The 24,219-nt window shown below is 41.4% G+C and overlaps 2 protein-coding genes across 4 annotated transcripts in view; both read left to right on the top strand.

The window, feature by feature from the left end:
- Positions 1-124: 124 nt before the first annotated feature.
- Positions 125-5,977, top strand: ly6pge (lymphocyte antigen 6 family member pge). The gene is made up of 3 exons (XM_074646498.1): positions 125-1,385; positions 3,210-3,326; positions 4,947-5,977. The coding sequence occupies exons 1-3, from the start codon at positions 1,325-1,327 to the stop codon at positions 5,141-5,143; spliced, it is 375 nt and encodes a 124-aa protein (XP_074502599.1). The 5' UTR covers positions 125-1,324; the 3' UTR covers positions 5,144-5,977.
- Positions 5,978-7,292: 1,315 nt separating this feature from the next.
- unc5b (unc-5 netrin receptor B) overlaps positions 7,293-24,219 on the top strand; it is a 151,904-nt gene continuing 134,977 nt past the window's right edge. For all 3 annotated transcript variants that reach the window (XM_074646497.1, XM_074646496.1, XM_074646494.1), the window contains exon 1: positions 7,293-7,524. The gene's annotated coding sequence lies outside the window, so the exon portion shown is untranslated. The remainder of the gene's footprint in view (positions 7,525-24,219) is intronic.

The following is a 24,219-nucleotide window of genomic DNA, read 5'->3' as shown; positions in this document are numbered from 1 at the left end:
TTAGTTGACATGGCATGACCAATGATAAATCAGGATTAAAAGGATTATTTAACTTTGTATTGCACTGATGCATTATAGACGTTTTGTTTTGGGGTTTCTTTCCTCCTTTTCTCTTATGTTAGATCTGTGATTCTCAGTCAGGGGTATGTGCACCACAGGAGATACTTCTGCAGTTGCCAAGGGGTATGTGGAAAGATGCTAATTTGAAAAAAATAGAAATTATGGTATAAAATATACATATTTATCCACATATTTGTCTTTAGGAGTGAAATAAACACAAATATGTGGATAAATATGTATATTTATCCACATATTTGTAAACAAATAAACACAAATAAAATTAGAAATTGCTCTGAGGCTGATCTTTAGCAGATTTATCGCCACAATAACCAGTTATCTACCAGCTACAATAACCCAACTGCACAGGATATGCCTTCCCAACAAGTGTTGTGATTATTGAGATGAAAGGTTGAAATAGATCACTGAAAGTAATGAATAAATGGTTAAAAATTAAGCATAATATGAATGCAAACCTCCAGACCAAGCCTAAACATCAACCATTCCAAGATTACCCCGTCTTGTGTGAAAAGAAAACTATACCACTTGTATTTAATCAATAGTGTTAAGTAACATCCAGTTTAAAATCCATTTGAAAGAAAATATTTAGAACATGACGAGTGGAGCTACTAAAGGAGTACTTCATCCAACAGGACTGTAATGTTCAATAAACCTTTAACAAGTAGAACAGCAAACATATTTAGAGTAACAATGCTATTGAGACAGATGACAACCAACCTGAAATGCAATTCTTGGAAACTAATGTAAAATATCTTAATCTTTCCAAATGTCCAACTGAAGTAAATGCAACATTTATATCAAGTGCATCCCTATGGAAAAATGTTACTGAATACTAATCTCACACAGGCAAACACAGGACAACAAGCATCCTGTGGTACATTAACCTGGCACTGAAGAAACTAAATGGACACCTAGGGCCAGTTAAAGGTCAGAGATCAGTCAGTGCAGCAGGGTGAAGTAAGGACCAGATGGAGACAGGGACCAGAAAGGGAAGAGCCAGACTCAGGATGGGTGTGGCTATAGAGAACAGTGGTGAGGAGAATAGGTACATGACAGATCCTTTTTACCCATCCAGGCAGCAGAAGCAACTGTTGACACTCAACACAGAGCTGTGGGCCCCAGTGGAGGGTCTGCTAATCTCCTGGTCAGTAGCTCATCTGATAGCTCAGATTAGCTCGGGGGGCTTTAGGAGCAAACAACCTGCTTTACATTTGTGCGATCAGGACGACTGAGGACCACCAGCGCCATGAGAGCTGTCCAGTACTGTCCACTGCTCCTGCTTTCTTTGGTCCTTCTAGCAACCAACAGTAAGGACTAATGTTTTCTATCTTCACCTCATCCTTCCTCCCTTTAAATCTCCCCTCTACCCTCTGTCCACCTGTCATTTGGACTCCCTTCAGGAACTCTTCTCCTGTGCCACTCTTGAATTCCCAAGAATAGTTTTTTGTATTTCAGTCTTTTCCTGAGGAACATGTTGAGTGAATATCTGTCCAAAATAGCTTTGATCTCAGACATCAGGACAGGAATTGTTTGACACTACAGTTATCTTTATTTTTTAGGAATATGCCTTGCATGGTTCTTAAAAAACTATTTTACAGTTACACCTTCTTTTGACACTTTATACTATATGTCAGTTTTGCTAATTGTTCATTTCTGCCTTCATGGTGTCGTCCTCCTGTGTAACTATAGCATGCAATCAGCAGCTAATCTCTTAATAGGCCTGGAGGCTATAATGCTTATAGCATGTGTGTGTGGAGCGGCTGTGCTGTGCCGTGGGGATAGATTGGGGTCAAGTATGGACAGCAGGGGGAATTCATATGTCATGTCAACATGCAGAGGGGCACACAAGAAGCAAAAGAAATGAGACCAACTGCTCAAATTTATACAAGGAGTTTTGGATTGCTTTGTAGAGTTGTGCTTTTCTCGGTAAAAGGGTTGACATTTTACTTATTTATCACTCTGTCTCATTAAGGTAATTGCTGGTTTGAGCAGAAAATGTCACCTCTCTGGTATGTCCAAAACACTTATTGTGTCTGATCAATTTACTGTCATAACTAGATGATAAAAGACAAGTCCGCTGTTGAAGGAGGTTATTTTTGAAGGCCAAGACAAGAGACGTGCTGCTACAAAGACTTGTTTGAAGCTTTCGGTGATTCCTATAAGTCCAGCTCGGTTTGATCCTCTTAGGAAGCCGGGCCATTTTACAATTTAGGAGACGGATGGAGGTTTTCAAAAAGAAGTGTTAAAGTGCTATTTAAAAGGTCAGCTAGTTCTCAAATAAGCGCTCCTTCCTCTGGAGAGCTTTATAAAGACATTTAAGTGTTTTATGTGCTGAAGTGGGCCCCTGAAGCTTTAGCTGAAGGTTAGAAAGATGTGTTTTTAAATCAGAGTGCACTCGTTTAATTCTTTGCTTGATTTAGGGAAGATTTGTGTGAAGGAAGTGATTAATTAGTTACTCTCTCTTCACTTTACTCTCACTGTGGCCTGTGGGACAACGTCATACATCGGAGTCACCCAGATGTGTGTGTGTGTGTGTGTGTGTGTATATGCTCATCAAACCCATAGATCCCACGTTGATAGAGGGGGAAAATATCCAGAGTTGAGGCCCTTGTAGACAGTGCATGATCTTAACTAACAATGCATCCAAATTTATGATAAATGAGATAAATGAGTTAGCTGGAGTATGCCATGATGTAATGCCAGAGCAGCTGCAGCTGGCTGTCTTAAGAACCACTTGTACCAATGTCTAAATATGGTTATTAAAGGACAAACATGGCAGCAGCAGCAGCAACATGTAGACTATTTGTGCCGTGAAAGAAGTATACATCTGACACAGGGCAGTTTTTTATTCATTCATTTGAGATATTTGGTGGAAAATCCTACATTAGCATCATTAACATTTCCCATCAACTGAAGAAATAACATCAGGTCAGTCTAAGCATAACATATGGCTGGCATTTAAAAACCGTAGTACTGTATTTCCCTTTAAATGTGCTTTTAATAATGTTTCTATATGGCTTCCGTGGCATTATCTTGCTGTCATATAAAGTACCAAACCAAGATACTTTAGAGATCACTAAACTCTTTTCTGCATGCATTGCAGCAGTAACAGCCTTTTCTGTTTCCTCCAGGTGAGGCTCTGCAATGTTACACCTGTATGGGCTCCAACAACGAAGACTGCAACCGGCAAGGCTCCAAATCTTGTCCCAGCTACTCTGATGCCTGTGCTGTAGTGGTGGGCCATGACAGTGAGTCCAACAGAGACAGTTTAGTAGCCTTTCTTTTACTAGTTCACTAAAGATACACAAAGCTCTATTTATGTCTGTATGTGAGGATGTGTGTGTGTGTGTGTTTAACGGAGGACAGACTGCTGTCTGGAGACACATCCTGGTCAGCAGGGGGTCCGAGGCTTTTAAGGAAATGAAGAGCTTTGCTGCTGCTACTCGATCAATATCCTTAATTAGGACACCATGTGTTCATGTCACCGAGACAATTCCTCTTCACAGAATTAACTTTAAGGACCAGTGTGTAAACATTTTTAGCGGATCTGTCGGCAGTAATGGAATATAATATTCATAACTATGTTTTAATAGTGTATAATGAGTCCTTCATATCTACATAAGGAGCAGGTTCTCTTCACAGAGTCCACAAGACAAACCAAATGCTGACTCTAGAGAGTCTTTCGCGTTTTTACGTTACCTGAAGGCCAACGTAGTTCTCCGACACGCTTGTGAAACTGCAGAAACGTGAGCTGTAGAGGGCAAAACTGTGGTACCGCCAGCCGCCGTCTGACTTCCATTGCTCCTAAAGTAGTGTTATTATGGTGAGGATGGCCTCTGAGCGAGGTGAACGGTGTTACCACGGTTTTGCACTTGGTGGCTCATGTTATGGTAGTCTGGGAAAGGGAGGAGCGAGCGCAGGGGTACTCGGTTGGTTGCAATCTGTAACCACACTACTAGATGCCACTAAATCCTACATACTGTACTTTTTACTCAGTTTATTACTTTAACCCTGCAGAAGGCAAGAGTTTTACATAAAATATACGTTATTACTGTAATGATCAAAAAATGGGCAACAGGAGAAACCATCATCCTGTCCGTGAATGACACATTGTAGATGCACCAGTTTTACCAAATTAAATTCTGGTGTCAGATACGTAGTGTTTAGCTACTGGACACCCACAGACAATATTAAGAATGAAAAACAATACTCAAGCTTTATAGGCCAGGTGAATCAAGATCAAGCAAGCAAGTTTAAAGGTGCAGTGTGTAGGATTTAGTGGCATCCAGTGGTGTGGTTGCAGATTGCAACCAACTGAATACCCCTCCGCTCACTCCTCCCTTTCCAAGACTGTGGAAACATGAGCCGCCGAGTGCAAAACCGTGGTAACGCCGTTTGCCTCGCTCAGAGGCCATCCTCACCATAATAACACTACTTAAGGGGCAATGGAAGTCAGACGGTGGCTGGCGGTACCACCGTTTTGCACTCTGCAGCTCACGTTACGGCAGTTTCACAAGCGTGTCGGAGAATTACGGTGATGTTCAGGTAACTAAAAAACGCAAAAGACTGTCTCTAGAGCCAGTGTTTGGTTTGGCCGTTCTGGGCTGCAACATGGCGGACTCCATGAAGAAGATCCACTCCCTATGTAGATATGAAGGGCTCATTCTAAGCTAACGAAAACACAACAATGCTTAGTTTTAGGTGATAATACACTAATGAAAACATAGTTATGAATATTGTATTTCTGCTAATAGATCCCCCAAAATATTACACGCTGTTCCTTTTATCAAATGTATATTGGTTGGTCCGTGTAAGACAGCTGCTACACCATCAGTGTAACTAACCTCTATTTCTGTCTGTTCTGTCAGGTGGGGTGATGAAGTCGTGCTCCTACAAGTCTTTCTGCAGTCAGGCCAACAGCCAGGGCTACAGAGCACCAGGGGTCAGAGTTCACTGCTGCTACGGCGATGACTGCAACGTGACAAGCTTTGCCTCCCGGCTGCCGAGACTCGACTACCTGCTGCTGTTTCTGCCTCTGTTGTTCCACTGCTTTTTTTTCAAGTAGGCGTACTGGCTCAACTTCACGATGCCAACAACTATCCATCTGCAACACAAATGCCTACTGCTGTTCTCATTTACTCCAAATATGCCAAATAACCCTGCCTAATTTTATACTACATGCTGTACTACCATTCCACTCTGATTTACCTTATTTATCTAAACAGAAGCCTATACATCAAAGCGTTACTGTACATAGAGGAGATGCTATAGGTGTGACTGTGTGGATTATACACAATGTTGGATTGACTTCATTAAGCTGTACTCAAGTAGATGCGTCTTTCAATGGATTTCACCAAGCCAATAACTAGAGGATCCTAAGGGATGGAATAACAGGCAGAGATAATGTATTATTTATTTCCTATTAAAGATGAAGAGGAACAGTTCATCAGTTTACCCACCCTGGTTTGACGCTCAGCACGCAATGTTTGAAACTACAGGATGATAGGAAGCAAAAGTTCTTTCTGATCACCTTTCAAGTTGCTGCATCCGTCATCTTTTTCACCTATACTCCCAAGTATCGCAGCATAGCTCGTGTTGCAGCAGATGTTCCTGTGGCTAAATATGGCACCAAGAGTTCAATCGGCTAGTGTGTCGTTACATCATTAGCCTTCTACCTGTCAATCACATATCTGACGAGCTGTGCAAGATATTTTGGAAGGTTGTGAGAAAACACTTCTCACACTCTGCAAATCCACATAAGCCTTTTACATGCCCGAGGCGAGGTGACGTTAATCCACTGCGTTTGAAGTCACTTAAAGAATTACTGAGTTTATGAGCATTAGCACGCCTCACTGGAGGATGGCCTATAAGTAAAGGCTACTGTATATATTGTATAGAAAATTAATTTAAAAAATGGATAATGTCTATTTGGTGACAAAATACTGTTTATTGTGTAATTTTCTCGGGACTCATGTTAGGAAATGTTTTTTCTGGAGTCATTAAATGCAGCAACCTGCAGCTGCTGGTGTCCAATACATATTTAGTACTTTAAACATGCATATGTGAGGTGATACAGTACATTATATTAAGTCTTAGCAAACTGCAAATCTTTTGTGGATTCTTTTACTTATTTTCCATACAATTCTCATTATATGTGAAAGTAAGGTTTCAGTGTAATTGAATCTAAAGAAACAAGGGATGACCTTCCTTTCTCTGTTGTATAAACCATATTGTAAGGAAATATTATTGAATGGCACAACAGAGCTAATACTGGATGTACAGACCAAATGATACAAATGTTGACATTCATAATTCAATGTAAATACAAAGAAATATAAAATGATTTCTGTTACTGCATGTAATCATTTCAGTCCTAACATGAACATGTCTTTAAAACAAGCTGAAAACTGTCAATTGTGTGCCATTATTTCACCTCATCTTTTGTCAACCGGTCCATCATTTTGGTCAAGACTGAAATGTCTCTACAACTTTTGGATTTATTGCCATTCATTTTGGTACAGACATTGTTACTGGGAGTATTGTAGGCCTACATGTAGCTTGTGTGTATGAAAGTGTTGTGTAAGTGTGTGGTAGCCAATATTCATATGCCTAACTGCAGGGGTGGAAGTAACGGATTACATTTACATTTATTGCAACAAAAAACAATTTTTTTTGTGTATTTTTAAATATTAGTAAAGTAATTTCTGAATTTGCTACATTTGAAGTCACATCCGTTACAGATAATAATAAGCCTACATAGCCTATTATAAATAATGACAACAACAACAACAACAACAACAACAACAACAACAATATTACTACTACTACTACTAATAATAACAACAACAACAATAATAATCCTACATAGCCTATTATAAATAATAACAACAACAACAATAATAACAACAACAACAACAACAACAACAATAATAATAATAATAACAACAACAACAACAATAATAATAATAATAATAATAATAATAATAACAACAACAACAACATATTTTTCTTTCTTTTTATCTCTTTTTTTCCCTTCTTATTCTTTGAATTAGATTAGGTGTGAGATTTGAGTCTTTATTTTTTTTTATTTTAATCCAGTAGTAAGCGGAAATGCAACTTTTTTGGATGCAAACTGCCACAAAAAAAAACCCGAAGAAGAAACACCGCCAAAAGGTGCATGCTGGGTTTGACTAACAACATGCTAGACGCTGAAATGCTCGTGGTGCAGGTGCATCATGGTGCAGGTGCAGATCCTCTCTCAGCTCGAAATGTTTGAAAACTACGAGGAGCACAGTGTGAGAGAGAGACTGGGACTAGTTCTACTGGGACAGAGAGACTAGAGAGACTGGGTTGACTGGAAACATTATGCGATGAGGATGAAGGAGCAGAGAAGTTGAACCTGGAGCAGTTTGAGGACTTCAGTGCACCTGAGTCGCGTTCAGACAGGTGAGTTAATGTTACAACACTGCACCCACTAAAGTAAAGTAAAGTAAAGTAAAGTGCTTTAATGTGTGCGTTTGTCCCTCAAGCTCCTGTGAAGTTGGTATTGTTATTGTTATTGGTATTAAGTTGGTTGTATAATTGATGATGAGATGTGTGCACAGGCTGCAGGGTGGTATCTAGGCTATAAAAAGGGAATATATTGTTGGTTTGGACATAAGGGCTCCACGGTGTGATGTATAGGCCCATAATGTATGTTGGAAATGTTAATGCACTGTATTGTGTAGCCTAAGTGTCTTCTTTTTACTTAATAGTCATACCATAGCCTATTTCAACCTTTACTTTTACTTGAGTATTTTAGTACCCTTTTTTTTCATCCCTGCATATTCCTCTGTTCACACTTAGGCAGGGATGAAAAAGGCTACTAAAATACTCAAGTAAAAGTAAAAACTACTGTACTGACTTTGGTGATCCTCTGGAGGTTCACATTTGTGTTTATGAGTAAAATATCAACAACTATTGGATAGATTATGAAATTGGTGTCCACTTTCAGGTCCTCTTCAGGATGAACTGTAAATACCTTGAAGTGTTGTCACAATACTGGAATTTCTCACTTTAATACAATACCTTGAAAAATATCAAGATTCAATACCATTTTCAATACCACGGAGAAAAATTAACACAACATTGGGGGCATAACATTTTTGATTTTTATTAAAAGATAAATAGCAGTGTGTGTGTGCCAACTGTGGAAAATGATTATTGAAACAGTTTCAAATATTCAGTATCGATATGTATCAATACTTAAATATTTTTGACACTATAACCTTGGTGATCCTCTGAATTTTCTTGTAGCGCCATCACCAGATCAAAATGTGTCTATTACTTTGGTTTATGACCAAATGTCTGCAAAACTATGACAAGCCAATCAGCCTCAGCTGTAGGCTACTTTGCATTTTGTGCTACTTGGCCAATACTAGCACACTAACATGCTAAACTAATATGGTTTTCACATCCCGTATGCTTTTTTCATTCTTACTTATAAACCCATAGTAACTCATAAAAAAGTATTTATCAAACTAATCACAGTAATGATCAGTTATTGTGATATTACAATAAGATTTTCAGCTTTTTATGCTGTTCAGTTGGAAGTTTATATTGACAGTTTATAGTGTTTTCATATGGAGTTTGAGGTGGTTAGTAATCCAACTAGTGTAAAAGTTACTTTGGTTCATTGTAGTACTTTAGCTTATTTTTTCTTTTATGGTAATAAAATGAAATACAAATGAGAGGCAATATATTTGGAGCCATGTATCCGAATACTTCCAGTGAAATTGTTCATTAGCACATTTCCAAACAAAGAACACACCCAAACATGAAGTGGCACATTTAGTTGCGTCTTAACACTGTCTCAATATTTGCAAACTATAACAGCTGGGACACAACAGCTGCTGTCGGGCTGGACCATGTTAACATGTTGTGATCATCGCTGGAGAAGATATAAGACTGACATCTGTTGCACCGAAGATATTCACTGCTTACAGAACAGCTTACTCAGACACATTAGTGAACTGGGTATGAAGATGTATAAACTGCTAAAGTAATAGTAAACATGAATAGACCCATATGTTATTTAAAATGTTTAAAATGTAAGATAAACAGGATTACAATAATTTTGTAATTATGAACAGAAAATGGGGCCTCTTAGTAATATATGAGTTTATACAAATCTAAGATAATGGATAAGAATTCATAATTTCTTGCATGATTACATAACGTTCCCTATGCATTTTATGGGTGAGTGCGTTCACCTTCCTTCAGTAGCATCTTCTTCCCAGCACGTCTGCTCTTGTAGTTCCCACAGCCTCCACCGCGAGGCAGTCTAGCCACAGTTTTGACTTCGGCGGACGCTGTCAAATCCAGACTGTTGCAATTCATATTGACCAATTGACTCAAGGGTACTGCTGAGATTGTCTTGAGTCAATAGTGATAATAATTGCACTGTTTTATGGCCGTCTGCTGGGGTTTGTACTTTATTTAAAAATGTGAAAACTCTCTCCGTCTGCTTCTTGCGTTGTCAGACTCTCTCTCTCTCTTTCGGTTCCCTCTTCCTCCTGCTGCTCTCTCCTTTGACAGGCAGGTGTGAGAGTGTGAACGGACTGCCCTGGAGGCGGATAGGCACTGACCCCAAACCGTGAGTCTCCGGGCCTGTTCAGCCGGAGCCTGCTCTGGGTGCTCGCCTCCTCAGACAGCCAGTGGAACGGCCCCTCGTCGGCCCTCATCAGCTTTATTTGAAAGGCTTCTTTCACCTTAATTGGGGTGTGAGGGGAAGGTTTGGATAAACCTGATGGGGCTGGTGGAGGGTCGACGGGTAAAGGCGCTGCTGAGGTGTAGGCGGGGGCGTCTGAAGTTTGTCTTTCGGAGCTCATAGTTCAATTCGGACTGTTCAACAGTGTTATGGTGATGATTCACTTAAGTGGGTTGTGCGCTGTGCAATTTCCCCGCTGCAGGACTGTTGTCTTGTGTGAAGTCTGTCACCTGCACTGTTCATCAGTACACATATTACAGGACAAAGTTTATAATTCGATGGAGGATCTGAAAGTGCAAACACCAGTGCCTGTATTCCCCCACGTGTACGCCATCTGAGCTAAAACTGAAGGTCATCGCCATGGCAACTTTGCTGTTTAAATTGGAGTATGTTTAATCCCAATCCTCTGGCACCGGAAGACATTATCACCGCAAATCCCACCGTCAGTCATCAAAGGGATGAGCCGGCTGCCCTTTAAGGGAGTAAAGTAAAGTAAAGTAAACCAGACAGGTTTCACTCCCTGTGAATGCCACTGCATGTCCCACACACTGACACATCCGTGATTATTTTTTGCTGCGTTGTTGCTGTTATCAGAGAGGATTTATCAATTGTTGAGTGGGCGCCCTGAAAAGATTGACGTCTTTTTTTCTGAGAAACCCGTTACGAGCCGTCACGCTTCCACATGCAGTGTTTGCTGTGAGATTGTCTGTTAAAACCTTCGTTGCATTTTTTCTTATAATATTTATTTGCCTGGTGTATTGATTGATTGCGTGACGTGTTTTGTAATGACAACCGGCTGCGGCAGAACTGATTAGACTGGTCAATACGAGAGGTAAAACAACTTGTATTTTAGGGAAGGCGCATGTGTTTTTCAGTAATGATCAATACGTGGTTGTGCTCAATCACCTCTGAGTAAATTAGGGTGATGACATCAGGCAGATGGCTGTGGTTTGTATGGACTCAAACAGGGAAATGAACTTAAGAAACATCAGTGGAATCCGGCCCACATAAGCAAACCACCAGTTCATCTAGGACACTTCCCCACCCGTGGAGAAAGAGCAGTTTCAAGTTGTCCCAGGACGGGTCAGACTGTCTTGGCAACACTGAGCTTTGGATGCAATCCCTCAAAATAACCAACAGTGAAAAAAGCTTAATGAGTTGTGAGTCCAAGCCAACACTCTACCTTTAAATCATTGATCAGCTGCTCTCAGCCAAGCGACAGCCAATATAACCGACTCGGATGGACATGAGGACCGGTGGTTGCAAAAACAAACAAACACATCCGAGCTAAAAGAGCACACTCTGCTCTACATCAAATGCTTGTGCCATTGTGGGGAGGGAACAAAAGCGCTCGGGGGGAATGAGAGCGTGTGAGACGTTGGCTGTGTTTACAAGCGCTCGGGTCCTGGCTGGTCGGCCCGGGTTCATCCAACGGTCACCGGTTCTGAGGTCTCCGGGTCTCGGGTCTTTTTTGAAAAAGATCCGTGAAGCAGAATTAAAGTGATCTACCTCCGGACGGAGGACCATAAGGGCTTTTTAGTCTTTGAAAACAGGGAGGTGGAGAGATACAGAGAGCGAGAGTGGCGGGGTGGGGGGGACTAAAGAGGGAGCCAGGGGGGGAAAGAGGAGAAGAAGAATTATGTATAATGAGTGTGTTCCCCTGCCTGAGCTACTTTGAAATGTGACTAAATAGCCCACCTTCTGTGAGGCCGGTCCCTGGCTTGAGGGCAGCGAGGAGCCGCCGAGAGATCCTGAAGCTGACAGGAAACATAAACTCCAAAAGGTGTTCAGCATGTTTAAACATTTGGATAGTATTTCCACTAATGAACCTTCGTAAAAATGTAAAACAATGTGATTAGCATGGAAGTAACGTGCTTTAGATGGAACGAAAATTAAGCCTGTCTATTCAATGTAATCCCTGATACGTGGATTTCTGCCAGTTTCTCTTCTTTCTTTAAGTTTCTGCAGCAATTAACTCAGTTCACAAAATGAACCCGTTGACTTTTATAATGTCTCACATATCAGATGTATATACAGTTTTATAATTATTTGAACCTATTAATACTTCCTTTTAAAAGCCTGTTCCAAAACACAGTTTCTGCAAAACAGATTTCATGAGCTATATGAGCACTTTTTCCTCATAAACAACATATTTCAGATGTCATAGCTGTTCATTAGTGGATAAATTCCAAGTAAACATGCTTTGAGCCAATATACAGCGTCTCCGCCATATGTTCTCTTGCAGTTTTCACCTCCTTCCCAGTCACATCTCTTGAGAAGACAAGTGTTTGCACCATTTTCTGTTTCCGCTATAGCTTGTGGTACAGGCTGTCTATTTTTGCTATCCCCCACAGGATGAACAAAGGGGCAGGATTATATAGAGAGGGCTGCTATGATGAGCTTTTTGTGGAATTACCACGGTTCTGATAATTCTGTGTGTCTTTTAAAGGAGGAACAAGATCTACAGCCATATGCACAGGCTGTTAGTTTTTAATGGGCGGGGGGATTCAAGCATAACAAGTCTTCATTGTCAACAACTTTAAAAATACACACACCGAGGGTCAAAAAAATATCATGGAGGGCTGTGGAAAGAGGCTATAGTGAGATGGGAGGGTTGACTGTGAATGAGTGTAGAGGGAAAGGAGGATGACAAAAGAGAGGAGAGGAAAGCAGACCTCGGAGCCAAAACCAAATCACATCAGTAACCGCTGCGCCCCGGGGTGAGGGCAGGCTCAGTCAGCCGTACCATGCAACTGGGATAATTAGTTTTGGAAAGGAATATCAACTGATATAATTGAGCATTCTCCACTAATGAAGATCCTCTGTGTTGTCACTGGTGAGGCGCTAATTGACGGGAGAGGGATGGGGTGGGAGCAGGGAGGGTGGGGGGGGGTGGGAGACGAAAGGCTGTGCAGGATATGATGGTGGAAGTGCTGCCTGCGCTGGCAAAAGTTCGCTGATCTCTATTAGACAGGTTTTATTTAGTAGTCGGTGACTCACTGTCTGCTTTCATTTGCACACAAAGGCCTGTTAGTGTGTGTTAGACGGTCTCATTCACTCAGCCGTTTGCTGGGTTCCCTCTGCTAGGAGATGAAAGAGACCTTGCAGCAGCGTTTAGACAGATAAGAGTGGTACAGAGGAGGTAGGGGGCTAAAAGAAAAAAATCACAAGAGTCCACAGGACGGGGGCGGAGGGAGTTTAGGGGTTGCACAGGTCGTGTTGGGAGTTTCGATCGAGGGAAGCAGAGGGTCGAGGATTTGTGGAGGGAGGGCTGTGAGGAGGGGTCATGGTGGAATCAGTTGAGGGAATAATAGGAAAGCAAATTGGTTTTGACAAGTTTGGGGAGCTGGAAGTAATGCGGTCCTTTTAAAGGGGGAGATGAGGGAATATCCAGCAAAACTATGAGATAATCAGGGGTACCATTCAGGAACAGGGTGAGGGGAGGGAGACGAGCCAGAACACGGGGCCGGCTGGTGACCCCAAAAGGCCCGTGTGACAGGGTCCTGTGAGGCCTACAGGGGGCGACAGGTTGAAAGCGGTGTTGAAGCAGTAGGCAACTCCGGGTCTGAGAAGTGAAGTTAATATTGCTTTCTTTCTAATAGCTGGCAGAGGGTGACTCCTCTGGTTGCAAAAAGAAGTCAGACTGTATAGAAGTCTATCAGAAAATGACCCTACTTCTCACTGTGAGCATGAGTTTATGGTCTCAATTGCTAGTTTTAAGTCTTCTTCAATACGGTATGATCATTTAGTTAATTATGGTCTCATTTAGAGTCAAATAGACCATAAAGCAGGGTATGCTTTAGGGCATGGCTACCTTGTGACTGACGGGTCACTACCACAACGTTGTCCGGTCTTTCACAGTGTGTTTTCAGTTCATGAAAGTTAGTTATAACCTTTTTGGTCGCCTAAACAATTTGTATTCAGTCTTCAAAACCTTACAGGAGAGGAATTTTGTATTGATTATGTATTTTCACATCATTAATAAATCAAACAAACACAAGCATGCCAAATGAGTAATGCTTTTTATGAAGATGTTTAAGACATCCTTGTTAACTCAAGAGACCGACAGGCAGGCAGACGGATGCAGAGACAGAGAAGTAGACGTGCACAGTAACATACAGACAGACAGAAAGGCAGACAGACAATACTGATCCGCTGTCGCACATCTCTGGAATCAGGCGTCGTCCCCAACAGCCGGCTGCCTGCCAGATCAGCCCCACTGGCAGCCAGCTACACAGACCGCTCACAGCGGCCAGCATGGAGACAGACTGACGCAGAGCAACCAGCTAAGGTGTTTGAACACAAACAGAGGATTAACAGAGTTCTGGGCGCGGAGGTGACGGTAAATAAAACACCAAACCGGCCCACTCCACAGGACAGCAGGTCCAAACAGACAATGATTTTACACTCATTTCAAATTAATGTTGTTGGGTAATGGGAGTCATGGCTCAGATTTATGCTGTCCAGTTTGCCGGAGCTGATTTAATATGGAGAGCAGGAAGGAGTAAATCTAGTTAGGATCATGCTTTTTAAAAAGGAATATTGTACTTTCCCTCAGCGAAAAGGGAAAGGCAGAGGATGATCTTTTTGTTGGGCTGAAATTGAAAATTCCCGATGGTGTCAACATAGAAGTAAACGGTTGAGATAAAGTCAAATATTCTCCCCGCGCCTGCTGACACCTGCATGGCTTGATCTCTCTTTTCAGATAACATCACATATATATACAGCAAGAGAAACACACACACACACACACAGATCTGACGCAAGAATGCTGCCTCAACCCTTCAACCCCTACGTGTCTGATTCAGGATGCAATTTGCTGTTGTTGTCAACCTTGACAATTTCTGAATGCACATAACACACACAAATTTCTGTTTGCGCCCACACACACCTCCTTCAAGTAATAAGGTTTCCATTTAAATAAATGTCAGTTAAGACACTATCTAACGTCACTAACAGTGATTGAGCCTATGGCCCACTGATGACAGCCCGTACATTTGCAGTATTACGAACTGGCGCTTAGTTAGTGACGTATTTTCTATCACCCAGCAGTGGTTGGTCTGCCAGAGAGGGAAGACGGAGCTAACGCAATAGACTCACTCTTCAGCTCACTTGTGTGTGTGAGGCGGCAAACTGTTTTTTTTTCCGGTCTCTGCTAGCGCTGCGAGTAAACGGTTACTATGGCCAAACAAACAAAGTAAAAGAGCGATGACTACAGACGATGAAACTTCAAAAACAAGTGCAAATCCAAAGAAAAAGAAACAAATTCAGAAGAAGGCAAAACAGTCAAGGAAGTGAAAAGTGAGATCCAAAAACACACCTGCAATCACCGCTTATTGCCATAAGTGCAGCCAAAGAGAACGAAACGGAGATCTTCGAGATTGTAACTTTAACATCCTGCTGCATCTTCTTCCAAATCTCAGTTGTTGTGTTTGTCTTAACCTGCATGGACCACCAGATTTATGAGGTTTGCGACATACGGTCAGGAACAATTATAAATTAATTAAAGTCAGGAACAATTATCCAATGAGCTTGTTGCGGTAGTCGGTGTTACCGGTGTTACACGGTGGTCGGTCACACACCGATTACATTCGTACCCACCGCCCCCAATGTTGTTTTGCTTTTTTTACAGAAATAAAAACCCATTTAGTTCATTTTTGCGTATCAGCGCCGTGTTATCAATACATCTTCGGACGATGGACGCTACAAACTGTCCTCTCCATACGGAGTCTCAGCTCAGAGTAGCAGGAGTCAGATTTCACACACATACACATGATGAGAGAGAGTTGAAAGACAAGACAATGGATGGATTTGGTGTCAAAGCGAAAAGCAAAAGCCCCTATTTGGCAATATTTCAGAGGTAATCGCCGTGAGGAGGACGGAGCGTTCACAGCTGGTGTGCGCGGCGGAGCAGCGCCAGGTGGAAACCTGTAGCCCTGCTGTGAAAACTTGATCGAAGAGGCCAGACACACAGCCACCCGACGTTAAAGATCAAAGAAAGCGTTCCTCATATGTTGAGCGTCATCTTTTCTTGTAAAATTTCTGGTGTAATCGGTAACACCGATGTTGTCACAAGTTTATTAACTGTCGGGAACATTTCCTCAACGTCACATCCCTAACGGCAGTTCATACTGATAAGTTGAAAGTCAGAAACAATTATCCAAATAGTGCAAAATTTCTTTCATTCATTGGGGCAAGCCCCATCCAGATAGTATACAAAGCAGGGAGTTTAAATTATATGACCAAGGTCTGCATCTCAGGCTGCTATTAAGAGCTCAATACATTATCTTTTGGTTGCAGCCAAGATGATTATTTTTCTTTAAATGGAACCACCTGACCAAGTCTGGGTGATTTTACTGCCAGTCAATTCTGAGAAACAAAATATATTTAACTGTAGGTACAGTATATAGTTAGGATAGGATATAGTAAGGAGCAGTGATGGCTCGACTCAACAGTCAGATGTTTGCTCCTCACTTTCAGTGCACCAGCCTCCTTCTCCGTGTTTTCCATGTGACTCCATATCCCTTCACATTAGTGCAGTCCGCTGCAAAGTAGCTGCAAAAATCAGCACGCGGTCAACTGTGGCAGGGAAAAAAGAAGGGAAGAAAGAGAAAATATTTAAGGCCTTGCTCCCTCTGTCAGCTTTCACCTCCTTTCCCTCCTTGTTCTTGTTTTCACAGCCCTTAATCCTGGCGGCTCCAACGCGGAGCGGTCACAGGTTTTGACAGCAGACTGTAATGACCTAAGCTGTTCTCTGCGGGGGGGTGAGGAGGGGAGTTGGGGTGGCTGGTTGGGGAGGGATGGAGGAATGTTTAATGAGAGGTTACTTGGCATTTATTTGTAGGTGTAATGCAGTTTCTCGTCTTGGCCACCAGGGGCTGAGCAGATACATACTGTATGCACGAAACCTGTTCAGAAATTATTTATCCTGGGAATACTCTCAATAAAACAAGTAATCCACCAGAGAGTAAAAAACTCATGTTTAATAATGTACGAGTCATCATGAACTAATGACTGATGCAGTCCCAGAGGTTTAAACATATACATTGCATGAGTATAAATCAGTAGGCGACCTCTGGTTCTGAAGTGAAGCCAATGCTGAAGTGCCTTAAATCTACATTCTTTAGCCAGCAGGCTCCTCTGGTTGCAAAAAGAAGTCTGATTGTGGAGAAGTCTGAGAAAATTACCCTACTTGATTTATTACCTCAGTAAACATTGTAAACATGAGTTTATGGTCTCAATCGCTAGTTTCAAGTCTTCTTCAATACAGCATGATGTTCATTTAGTAAATTATGGACCCATTTAGAGTCAAATAGACGATGCTTTAGGGATGGGTTACCTTGTTGTTGACAGGTTACTATCACGGCGTCTGGGAGTTGTCCCTGTTTGTGTCTTACAACTTTAACCCTTAAACAATGTGTTTTCAGTTCATAAAAGTTATTGTAACACTTTGGTCACCTAAAAATGTCTTATTCACTCTCTTGTGTCACTTCTGGTTGCAAAAAACCCAGATGGCGATGGCCAAAATGCCAAACTCGAGGTTTCAGTATGGCTGAAGATTTTCAACATGCCGCGCCATGACTTTTTTTTAAAAATGATTTTCGACATGACCTTTTTTTTCAGTGATCGACATTACTTTTTTTTATGATTTTCAACATGCCGCGCCGAGACTTTTTTTTTAATGAAAAAAATACTTGTCTGCCACAGTGGCAGGAAGTGAAAAAAGTTCATTTCAGACCCTGGACTCAACCAAAGAACACCAAAGCAATGAGTTAAAAGAGGCTAAAAGCGGAGCAACCCATTTATGTACAGAATGATTTGATTTATCGTTAATATTTTTTACCGGCCTAAAGGGGCGCCAGGTCGAAAGCAGAGTTGAACATTTAAGTTATACTGAGTTTTTCACAGTTTGTATCTTTACCATATGAAACACTTGACAACCTTGTCTTCTAAGAAACTGTCCTCTAAACCTTTCAGGAGAGGAATTTCGTTCTCATTTTCCGTCATGAATAAATGCATAAATAAAGACAGCCTGCCAAATAAGCAAAGGCTTTTATAAAGACATCCTTGTTAACTCAGATAGACACATAGGTAAGACAAGGCTTGTGAGTCAATAGTATAACGACGTTGGTATCACATGGTATCTCTGGGTCGTCAGTTAGTGTGGAAAAAACAGATAAGTGGCTGAGATTGATAGTGAGTGCCTGGCAACGACTTGTTGTGAAGGGAATGCAATGGAACGGGGAGGGATAATGCAACATCTAATGGCAGAATGTTATCAATATTATCAATAGCACCTTTAAAGAAGAGAAGGGCCCAATTCACAAACCATGTAAGAACATATAGTTATATATTATAGTTTATCATTTAGGATAAAAAAGTTTCTGCTGTGATGCTCTCTCTGCTTTTGAAAAAAGTTGCACCTCTGGCCACACTTCAATCAGTGATGTGACGGCAGGTGTTTCCATCAGCTGATTACAAAACACCTGCTGCGAGGTGTGGCTAGAACAAGAGCACGTTTTAAACCTACAGAGAGAAGTGCAGCAGCAGTTTTTTGCTCTGGGATTTAATGTTAGTTTAACCTTTAAAATGAGTCTCTCCCACTAGCTACAGTTATTTTTTCTCTCTATGTGACACTGATGTAGTGTTACTGTGCGATCAAACTGGAGGTTGCAGTAAAATAGCCAAAATACAAAGTGGTGGTGGTTCGAGCAGCATGATGCTATAACCAAACAATTGATACAAACTGATACAGATGTTCCATATTATTCCAATATTGATATTTAACAGCTGTTAAATACTGACCATGCATGGATGTGATATGATTACTATCTTTGTTGTATGGCCTGGTTAAACAAGTTGATTTTTTTCTGGGTTAATAAATTATGGCATTGGATCCGTGGATACCCGAAACCAAATTTTGATCAGTATCGGTATCATAACAACTCTATAAAATGACAACGTATAAAAAAAAAAGCCTTTTATGAAGTCCAGACTTAATTAAACAATTTTGACGTTTGAGTACATTTTAAAGCTGCTCAGTCAATATTTGTATCTTAACAATGGGTCCGATGAATATATGTAATGCAAACGAAGCAGTTTGTCGTGAGGAACCTACAGAGAATTATCTTCCACCCTCTGCACGCTCCCTATGCAACACCAGACAGCAAGCAGACAAAGTTAGCAACTAGCTGGTGAACATAGTGGAGCTAAAGAGACAGATTTTTCCCTCAGGAGTTGGTAGAAAACCAAAAGCTAAAAGGAGAGAATTTATTGGACTTAATTTGTCATGATCACTGAAAGTCGACTCCATATAAATGATAATGTTCCCTAATGACTGCAGGATGCAGGACACCATTATACAGCATGTTAGTGTTGTGTTTACAGCTTGCTGCGCCTCCCTTAAGAGGCCAACAAGTCAATTAATGCAGGTTTAAGGTAAATATTTATATTTCTTTAAATAGTTTGAATGCAGGACTTTTATTGTATATTGTTCAGTTAACAGAACTGAAAAACTGGAGAACATCTTCCACCACTAACAAGCTAATTTGCTGAATTCCCCAATCTCTCTGCTGCTGTTGGTTTTTGGTTAAGCATTTGGTTCGGCCAGTTTCTGTAGAAGATTTACAATCTCCTGTAAGGTTTGAGACGAGCCGTGATCAAGCATGATGGTCAAGCTAAAATAAATTGGGGTGATTTTTGGCAAACTGGAGAGCAGCACCGAGCCAATAAGCGGTGACGTTTTGATGCATATTTCATAGAAGTGCTAAAAGTTCTAAACGAGAAAATAAATGCATCACACCCCAACTCCTGAGTGCTGCACAAATATTTCAATTTTGAAATTTTGTGTTGTTCACCTTCAAAAGATTTGTTCTTTCCTGCTGTTAATGTAATTGCTTTCTGCCCCGCAGCCCCACTGAAAATAAAATGTCCAAAGTAATGCGCCGTGCTTTTCTTCCATAGTGGGCCGGTGTGAAAGCACCGTGATTCAGGACCCAGGCAGATGCATTTTTGCATTATTTCATCCAGTATAGGTAGAAAATATGAGCATCTTTATCAGGTCTGAATTGCTCCCTTTTTCATTCCAGCTTCTGTTCCTCGGTTCTATCTTTACTCCCTCCTCTGTTTCACAAACCCCTTCTCATTAGTTTCCATCCCTCCACAGGACGACTGGCTGTCGCACCTCCTTATTATTAAGCCTCTATCTTACACGCCTATGCAAACTATAGCACTCAGTGGGCCTGATGTTGAAATTATAAAGACCCATTCCCTCGGGACAAGCCCCAATATGAGAGAATGGCAGACTTAACCTTGTCCCCTCCTATATACCAATCAAGTAGATAAATAAAGGTTTAATTAAGAAATACTCCTCAATGGGGTTATGGGGCTTGGGGTTGGTGACTGAATGGGGGAGGGAGATATGAACGGCACAAGGGGCAATACTTGAGCTTCACGAGTAAAGCACAATAAAAGGGATATTTATTAATATCCAGGAGCCCACAGGCTATTGAACACCGCAGACAACGTAGGCCATTCATGATGGGGAAAAAAAATCCATTAAAAAAAGGGAGAACCATTACAGCTTAGTCATTACAAAAATATATGAAATAATCAATTCAATTATTTTGCATTTTATCACCTCTCCCAAAGAGCAGAATGCATCTTATAGGTGAGGCATCAAGATTAATTGCTGTGGAAATTAATTTGGAGAGTAATTCTCATCATGAACAAAATTACATTTTTGCTTTATCAGGATGAGTCAGAGCAGCAGTGTTTGTTGTGCGGATGTCCTCCTCTCCGCCGCTGCTACTACTCCGTGGGCAGAAAGACAGAATCCAATCTGTTATAAGCTTTGCTATTAATTTGGATGTTTTGAAATGCCTGGATGAGAAATTCATCTCAGTCAGTCATGCACATTTAATGAAAAATTGCAGGAAAGCAAACAAGCTAAAAACATTTTCTTATGTTTACAAGTGGTAAAAACAAGACACAAAAAATGCAGGAGACAAATCACCGACATGTTATAAATGCTTGATTCAACTATAGCAGGTTGTTAAAGGTAAACCACTTTACCACAAATATAGTGAAGCTAGAGCAGGGGTCTCCAAACTTGTTTCAACTGAGCGCTAATGTGACAAAATGAAAGTGGCCGAGAGCTACTCATAGCACAACGTTGCACATCGCCAATAGCAGACGTCATTTCTGTCTTACTTTTATGGTCCTTTAATAACGTTTCAGCCACCGCAGTCATCGGCCTCTATTACAATACCACCATAGGTGAAGGGCTTTTTGTGTTTCGTTAGGATTTGCGCCAGTCTCTGTTGCTGCGTTGGCCTTCTTTGTCAGTTTGGTAAACAGAGACGGTTGTCTTTTAAGCTTTGTTTTCAGTTCCTTTAACTTCAAGCTAAGTAAGGGATAATGTACAGCGAGCCGGTCATTGTTGTGAAAGAAAGCCCGACAGGGCGATGCCGCACTACCCCGATGCGGAACGGAGGGGTCTCTCATCGCCCTGAAGAATGACCCGCTAGCTGGACATTATCCCGCTTATTACACGGCCACTTACTTTAGAAATCAATAATTTTACACCAGTGTCCGACATCAGTACTGCGCCCATAGCAACGGTCTGCTATAAAGAAATAACAGAACGCCGTGATTAACCAATCAGAATCGAGTATTCAACAACGCCGTGTAATAAAAACTGATAGCACTCTACCAGCCAGAAAGTCCCATGAAAAGTTGCTGTGCACCGCAAATGAGACACACATTTACAAATGAGCGCACGCTTCTTAACCTTTTTCTGTCTAAAATAAATATAAATTACATTTATAATGAAATGAAATGGCCATTATGAAAGGCAAACTCTAAGTAGAAAGAAAGGGCTGGCAGCAGCAGCAGAGACGCTGCCAGTGTGGACACCACACGCTGACGTGCCCAGTCTGGCAAATAATCATTTTATGTCAGAAGGGGGCGGGATGTCTGAATTTGATTGAATAGAAATTTAGACAAATTCACAAAGTGACTTTGTGTTATCAAATTTACATACATATTCTTTTAACGTTTAGCTAGCCACACAGAAATGGGTAGCGAGCTACTTGTTGGAGACCCCTGAGTTAGATCGTTTGCATGGTTACATTAAGTGTTGCTTTCTACTGAGACACTAATGACTGTAAGAAAATCTCCAGACACCATTTTTTGCAAAACAGTCGTCATATTACTTGATAGGTGAGACCGACAAAAACTTATTTTCTCCATAAAACTACTTCAAGGTTATGTGATATTTGTTTTTTTCCATCTCGGTAAGGGTTAGCATGGCAACCATCTTATCAAAACTTAATGGTAGACTTCACCAACCTCTCTGTGCCATTTTACAGTACTTGCCATAAGTAGAGGCTTTCTGCTCTAATGTGCTCGGTGATTACAGGGTCTGTGCAGTTGGAAAGATGTAGTTCTTTCTACTGATTTAACTATTGATTACAGCTCTGAATTGCAACAGAAAAAAAAATGTTTTCTAAGTGCTATGTTTTTTTTTGTCCTCCCTGGAAATACAGAATATAGAAAACATGCATGTCAGAAATGTCATCTGTTATAGATCCATGTATGTATTCAAGGTGAGAATAACTTCTTCTTGCATCATCACACATCCAAGCATTCTCGCCGATTTCCAATCTGGCAGCTATTGGAAAATATGTCCCGCGCGAACCCAGAGGTGACGATACAAAGCCAGTGGAATGATGTACCCGCTCACACCTTATACACCGCCTGTGTGTCTGTCTCTCTCCCTCCATATCTCCAACACACACACACACAGCACCATGCATTCAGTCACTGAAATGAGTATTGTGTGGTCAGATCCCACTGCGGTGTGTCACGCAGTTTATGGGCCAGCTAGCTTTTAAGTGGCCTTTTAAGATGTTCTGCTGGGCCATTAGTAGCACTTCACCGTAAAACTACATCATTTAGGGAGCTGAATTGCCGAGTTGTGCTTGTGCCCTGAAAGACTGGGGTTACTAGTAGGACTAAAAGTAGGTCTGTCCTTTCTGAAGAGAGTTTGTACCTGTGCAGGCACTTATTTCTGCATGTGCTGTGAGTCTATGCCTGTGTGTAATAGATACAGTGGGATATTTTTTATTTATATATTTAAGAATAGAGGAAGTGAACAAATGGCCCGGCCGGCCTTTGCCGGAGGTAACTATGGACCTCCATATGTAGCATGCCCATCTCCTGGCCCTCAGTCCCCGCATCATCTCCACCGGGGGCCCCTAGGGTCCAACTGACCCACCTCCATCCTCCGTTCTCCGTCCCTCCATCTCCGTCCACAGCCACACTGCGAGTAGCACACTCCCGCCCGAGGCCACGGCTGACTTTCTCTGCAGTTTGCCATGATACAGCACACACCGCAGACAAGCCCTTTCCTCCGTCCCCTCAGAGAGGGGGAGTGTGCTAAGGTTGACCGATTTAACAGCTGCTGGGTAATACACAGAAAGTCATTTGTTAAAATCTAATTGATCGCTCCATTTCCACCTCTACACTCGGTGGATGTTCTATCCGCTGTATGAGCGTGGCTGAACAACAGATGCTGTCTGTCCTATATGGAGGCAGGAAAAAGGAGCACAGAGGTGGCAGGGAAAGCAGGATGAGACGAGATGAGACGCCGTGTGTACATTGTAATCCTGTGTGGCTTCATAACATCCAGAGCCCACAAGTATGAACTTGTTTTTATGAATGTAATAATATAGCTGATGTTGAACGGCTTGCAACAAAAGGCTTGTCGAACCAAGTCAATGTTAAAAATAGGGCTGTCAATCTATTTAAATATTGAATTGCGATTAATCGCATGATTGTCCATAGTTGTTCACGATTAATCACAAATTCACAAATTTTGTATCTGTTCAAAATGTAACTTAAAGGGAGATTTGTCAAGTATTTAATACTCTTTTCAACATGGGAGTGGGCAAATATGCTTGCTTTATGCAAATGTATGTATATATTTATTATTGTAAATCAATTAACAACACAAAACAATGACAAATATTGTCCAGAAACCCTCACAGCTACTGCATTTAGCATAAAGAAATATGCTCAAATCATAAAATGGCAAACTCGAGCCCAACAGGCAACAACAGCTGTCAGTGTGTCAGTGTGCTGACTTGACTATGACTTGCCCCAAAACTGCATGTGATTATCATAAATTATTGTCTTTAAAGGGGAGACTCGTAGGTACCCATAGAACCAAATTCATTCAGATATCTTGAGGTCAGAGCTCAAGGGACCACTTTGAAAATGGCCATGTCAGTGGATCCCTGGAGGTTTTCTAGTTTCATATAATGCTAGTATCTTCACTTCAGCTTTAAAACTGAGCCCACTACAACCTCCGAAAGATCGATTGTGTTAAT

Source organism: Sebastes fasciatus, chromosome 9 (assembly GCF_043250625.1).
Source record: "Sebastes fasciatus isolate fSebFas1 chromosome 9, fSebFas1.pri, whole genome shotgun sequence".
NCBI lineage: Eukaryota > Metazoa > Chordata > Actinopteri > Perciformes > Sebastidae > Sebastes > Sebastes fasciatus.
This window is presented reverse-complemented; position numbering and strand designations above follow the sequence as displayed.